The 4,833-nt window shown below is 43.2% G+C and overlaps 1 protein-coding gene across 4 annotated transcripts in view; it reads left to right on the top strand.

Annotated features, from left to right (window-relative positions):
- TRAPPC11 (trafficking protein particle complex subunit 11) overlaps positions 1–4,075 on the top strand; it is a 40,039-nt gene extending 35,964 nt beyond the window's left edge. For 2 of the 4 annotated variants that reach the window (XR_002890800.3, XR_003677581.2), the window contains 2 exons: positions 2,485–3,150; positions 3,524–4,075. Coding sequence is in view for 2 of the 4 variants with exons in the window: in XM_007101211.4 (XP_007101273.1) it covers positions 2,485–2,529 (45 nt within the window). In the remaining 2 variants the exon portion in view is untranslated. Of the gene's footprint in view, positions 1–2,484; positions 3,475–3,523 lie in introns of those variants that run through there. The other 2 variants (XM_007101211.4, XM_028481423.1) reach the window with 1 other exon arrangement.
- Positions 4,076–4,833: the final 758 nt, after the last annotated feature.

The raw sequence follows: 4,833 nt of genomic DNA, 5'->3' as shown, positions 1-4,833 counted from the left end.
TTTGGTACATGACTCTTTTTGAATTATGGTTTTCTCAGGGTATATGTCCAGTAGTGGGATTGCTGGGTCGTATGGTAGTTCTATTTGTAGTTTTTTAAGGAACCTCCATACTGTTCTCCGTAGTGGCTGTATCAATGTACATTCCCACCAACAGTGCAAGAGGGTTCCCTTTTATACCATACTTTTAAATTATTATTTTTTAAATCTCATAATTTTGGATCTCCTGTGTTTAAATAGTGGCCTTTTTGTTCTTTTAAGACTTTATTTTTTTTAGAGCAGTTTCAGGTTCACAGCAAAATTGAGAGGAAGGTACAGAGATATCCCGTATACCGCCCGCCTGCACACAACAGTGGCTTGTTTCACATTTCCGCCTCCTGACTCTCTAAAGCCGTGTCCCTTGCTGTCCTCACTGTCGTGTCTGAGGTTACCCTGCAGGGGAGAGGTCATGACTGGGTTGGGAGCAGCGGTGGGATAGGCGGCCTCCGATGTCCTTTTAGCTGTTTGACCCTCCGAACTTTGCTCTTCCTAAACTCAGAAGTATGGCTTTCATCAGCGTGAAAGTACTTATCGATGTACAGACCTGATCCTATTCTAGCCGAACAGACAGAGCTTGTTTGAGATGTGAGAGTTGATCATGTTGAGGAACCAGCATTTTGTTCCCATCGATTAATCTCTTTCCTTCCTTTCCCTGAAGTGCTCAGAACACCCACACTATTCCCAGATAAATCTAGTTCCGTCTTCTGATTTTCTTTCACAGGAAAGCTCTTCTGGGTGGTGGTGTTTAAGTCCGTAAGGAAAGGTTCCAGAAAAATAAACATTCAAAAGTTTTAACCTAATCAGCACACCCTTTTCTAACTGCCATGATCTTTTCTCTAAATTTAAGAACCATCTTCTAGTCAACTTGACTGCTGCTAAAAACATTGACTGGATTATTCAGAGCCAGCTCCTTTATCATCTGGGAAAACTCAATAATTAAAATTGTTTTACCTGTCACACTAAAGGCAGAGAATGAGGATTACCCTTTTTTCCACTTCGTGAACAATCACTGACTAAAATTTTACATCCCGTCATACCTTTATTAAACTTCAGACCTGTGCTATTCCAATATGGTAGCCACGAGCACATGTGCCTATTGAGATCAAAATGAATTAAAACTTAATTTACAGTTTAGTTACCGGTTGCACTAGCCGTATCTCCAGGGCCCAGTAGGCATGCAGCTAGCAGCACTGATGTGGAGCGTTTCCGTCCTCACGCAGTTCTGTTGGGCAGCGCCGCCCTAGAACAAGCTTGGATCCATATTTTTCTTCCTTCGCAAAATAGATTTGTTTTCTTATTGCATGATAAGAAAACAGATTTACTGTTCTCTGTCCCTGTTTGTAAAGCTGTGTTTGGTAAGGATTTGACCTGGTGGAGCCATTTATTCTGTTTCTAAAACTAAACGTCCTCCATGAGTCATAAAAATTACATGAAGTATGAAAGACCAGCAGCCTGTTCTTTTGTTCATCCCATCCGGATGCCTGACCCCCGCACACATGCGTACATACGTACCTAAAGCTGCCCGGCAACAGCTCAGAGCGGGAGCTCCCCCTTCCCTGCTCCAGGGAACCCACAGGAATCAGCTGCTTGAAACACAGCAGTGGGCTTGTGGTGCTGAGGTTGTAATGCTAATCTAGCTCATGTCCCAAACACCGTCTCCCATGCTTTTCCCACAAAGGTCTGCTAACGTACGTCAGGAAAGTAGTCATTTGCAAGAATTTCATTCTTTCAGCTACTCAGTGACTCTCTGGGGTGTTGCTGGCCTGTCAGAAATTTTACACCTAAAAACAGTCACGATACCTTTTAATCACTCTTAGTTTTTCTTCCTCTGAGGTGATGTTTTAAATTTTTTCAATCACTGAACTTCGAGAAAGGGAAATTTTGTCTTTATCTGCTGCTTCAATCCTTGTAATCTTCGTTGTTAATACCCTAGAGTTCACTGTGAATCACTTTTTCTCAAACAGGAGATCGGGAAACCTTGAATCCCAAAGAGCTTGCCGTTAGCTCAGGTTTGTGGCCTGCTTAAAGCTCGGGACGCAGGCTGAGCAAGGGAGAAAGAGGGGAAAGCGTCACCGCTTGAGCAGGAATGGTGGCCAGGTTCCCTTTCGCACGCGGTCCATCGATAGATTGGTGGTGGCTGCCCGAACACCAGGTTAAGGGAAGAGTAGTGACGAGGTAGATTCCGCGGGTGGGTGTGATCGGCTGGTGATGCTGCCACTGGGGCAGAGCGAGGGGGCAGCGTGGAGGCTGTGCGGTCACCATCCGCAGGCTCACGGGAAGAAAGAGGGTGGGGGAAAGGAGGAAGGCAACACATTTTGTTTGGGTGCTTGCACACGTCTATTCTGTTTTCGTGAAACAGTTCCAAGAACTTCAAGATCTCTTCAGTTAATAGCGCTACTCCCGTTGCCATGATCATTTTGTAAACCCGTTTTGTTTTCCACTCGGCAGCCCCAGGGCAGACTCATGGACGATGCCTCCATTGCTGCCGCGTGACGCTCAGGACGGGCCTCGGCTGTTCTCACGGAGACGCTGGACGTAACTGCCGAAGTTTTTCATGGTGAACTGTAGCTTGATCGTGGTACAAGTTAATCTTTGCTGTTTTTTAATGGATGTCGTACCAACTCTTCAGAGGAACTCATGCTTAAAATATTAGGAAAATCTATCCTCTCTTATAGTTTCACTAATAAATATTTGAAATCTGTCAGTGTGACGTGGAAGGATGTCAGTCCTTTGTTACTGTTGAAAGTCATTTTATGGATAGTAACGTCTTTTCAAAGTAAGGGATTTGCGCCTGCAGTGGCCGAGGAAAGTTAAGCATCTGAAATATGACTGGACAAGGGGAACACGCGCCAGTGTCTGCCCCAGGAAAGTTCTGAATCCCCGGGTGTCTCTTTCAGAGTTGGCTAAACCGGAGGTAAATCCATCCTCGTGAATCTAGCGTGCGCTCAGGATACGTACACGGGAGCCGGAAAGCAGTCACGTGACTGATGCAGAAAACTTCCAGAAAGTTTTAATCAAAGCAATTTAAGATGTCTAAAAAATATCTTTGCTTACCATCAAAACATGTCAGATAGGTTCAGCTTGCAGCCAAAACGTGGATCATTTACGAAGCAGGTTTGTATTTATAAGTATGTTAACAAGATCCTTACCCGTCAGTATCTGAACTGCAAGATTCTGATTCTAAGCATAATTCCCTAAACTAAAAGTTTTCGAGAAAGGCGCAAGGTCTAAATAAGAGCTTTTAGTTATGTTGTGCAATTTGAAAAGAACTATTTAAAACTTTTGAAAATTCATGTAAATAAAAATCATACTGTGAAAATCCTCTTTGTGAAAATATCTTAATTTAAAACTACCCCATTTCCCCGAGATTTTTTTTATTTAAAAGTGTAGGAGTTGCAAAAAGGAAAAGAATAATGTAAATAAATATGTTCTCTTTCAGGTACGCTTGTATGTATCTTTTATTTATTTTGCGCTTGTTTGATTTCAGCTCCGTGGAACAGCTTTTACTGCGAACACGGTTGCAGAGGTGTGGTGGAGTGTGTAGGGCTGGAAGTAGATCCGTCTTCTCGAGCCAGCGCTGCTCACCTTCGGGGGAGCTGGGGCGGTGACGGGCTGGGAGGACGTGAGTTCCCGGTTCTCACGGCTTTACCGGTGGAGGCCACAGGAGTTTGTCGGATTGTCTAGGGCCACATCCCAGGTCCCGTGACTTTGTGCCTGAGTCCCTTTGTGCGTCTCTGTTCTTACCTGTAAGACGTGGATGATGATAATACTGTCTCATAGACTTGATATGAGAATGATAGAAATTAAATACACAAGAGGAACTGTAAACAAAAGGTTCATGAAATAATACTTTCTGTGTGCTCTTATATTTTATATCCTGCTCTGTTTTGTTAGAGATATTCCTGGTTTAGCCTGCTGAATTGATTTCATGACTCACTAAGGGGATGTAACCTGATGTTTGAAAAACTCAAAGGTCCGTCTCATGTCGTGCTTACGAAATAAAGTTCTCATGTGTCAACACCGCCATCGTCAAACACAAAGTACTAAGTGCGTGTTAGAACAGATGGATCGTTGGCATCCGCTTCAAAATTGTTAGCCTTGATGGCAGTGTGATTTGTGTGAGTGTAAATACACCACATAAACAGGTCTGTGCTTTCCCCCAATAGCGTAATCCTTTCTCAACCGGGAATTCTCCCATGTCGTTCACTTCACTGTGAATGTATTCTATTCACCGATTTTTAAAGTGCCAGTCTTAATTCAGAAATACATGAAATCATGGTCTTCCTGGGTCCCCAAAACAAAACTGTCACAGTAGTGCAGGAGCTCTTGACTCACTGAGGTTACAAGTGTCCAGAAGGACCTCAGAGTCTTTCCCTGCCTGCCTCTGTGCACCAGCCACAGTCACCTGTCCCTCATGAGAGGACCCTGTCTTCTGTCTTAGCACCGTGTTGCCATTTGATTCTCAGTATTACTCCTTACCAGTATTAGGCACCACTCAGGGATATAAATTTTTAAATAAAGCATTTAAAGTTTGGAATTTGGGGGAGCTGTGTATTAAAGTTTGACTCCTGATTCCTGAAGGTAAGAGCTGGTGGATAATCAGTGTGGCGTGTTACCAAGAGGATGAGGATGGTATTGTCTTTGGCATAAAATTAATTTCCAATTTGCTTAATTTTATATATCTATGATCCTAAAAGTACAACTGCAACTCACTTTTCCTCAGAAAGTCTTAGATTCTTTATCCTTGGGCTCTTACATTGAATTTTTAAAAATGTCTTCACGTTCCTTGAAAAAAAA

The sequence above is a fragment of the Physeter macrocephalus genome, chromosome 20 (genome assembly GCF_002837175.3).
Source record: "Physeter macrocephalus isolate SW-GA chromosome 20, ASM283717v5, whole genome shotgun sequence".
NCBI lineage: Eukaryota > Metazoa > Chordata > Mammalia > Artiodactyla > Physeteridae > Physeter > Physeter macrocephalus.
This window is presented reverse-complemented; position numbering and strand designations above follow the sequence as displayed.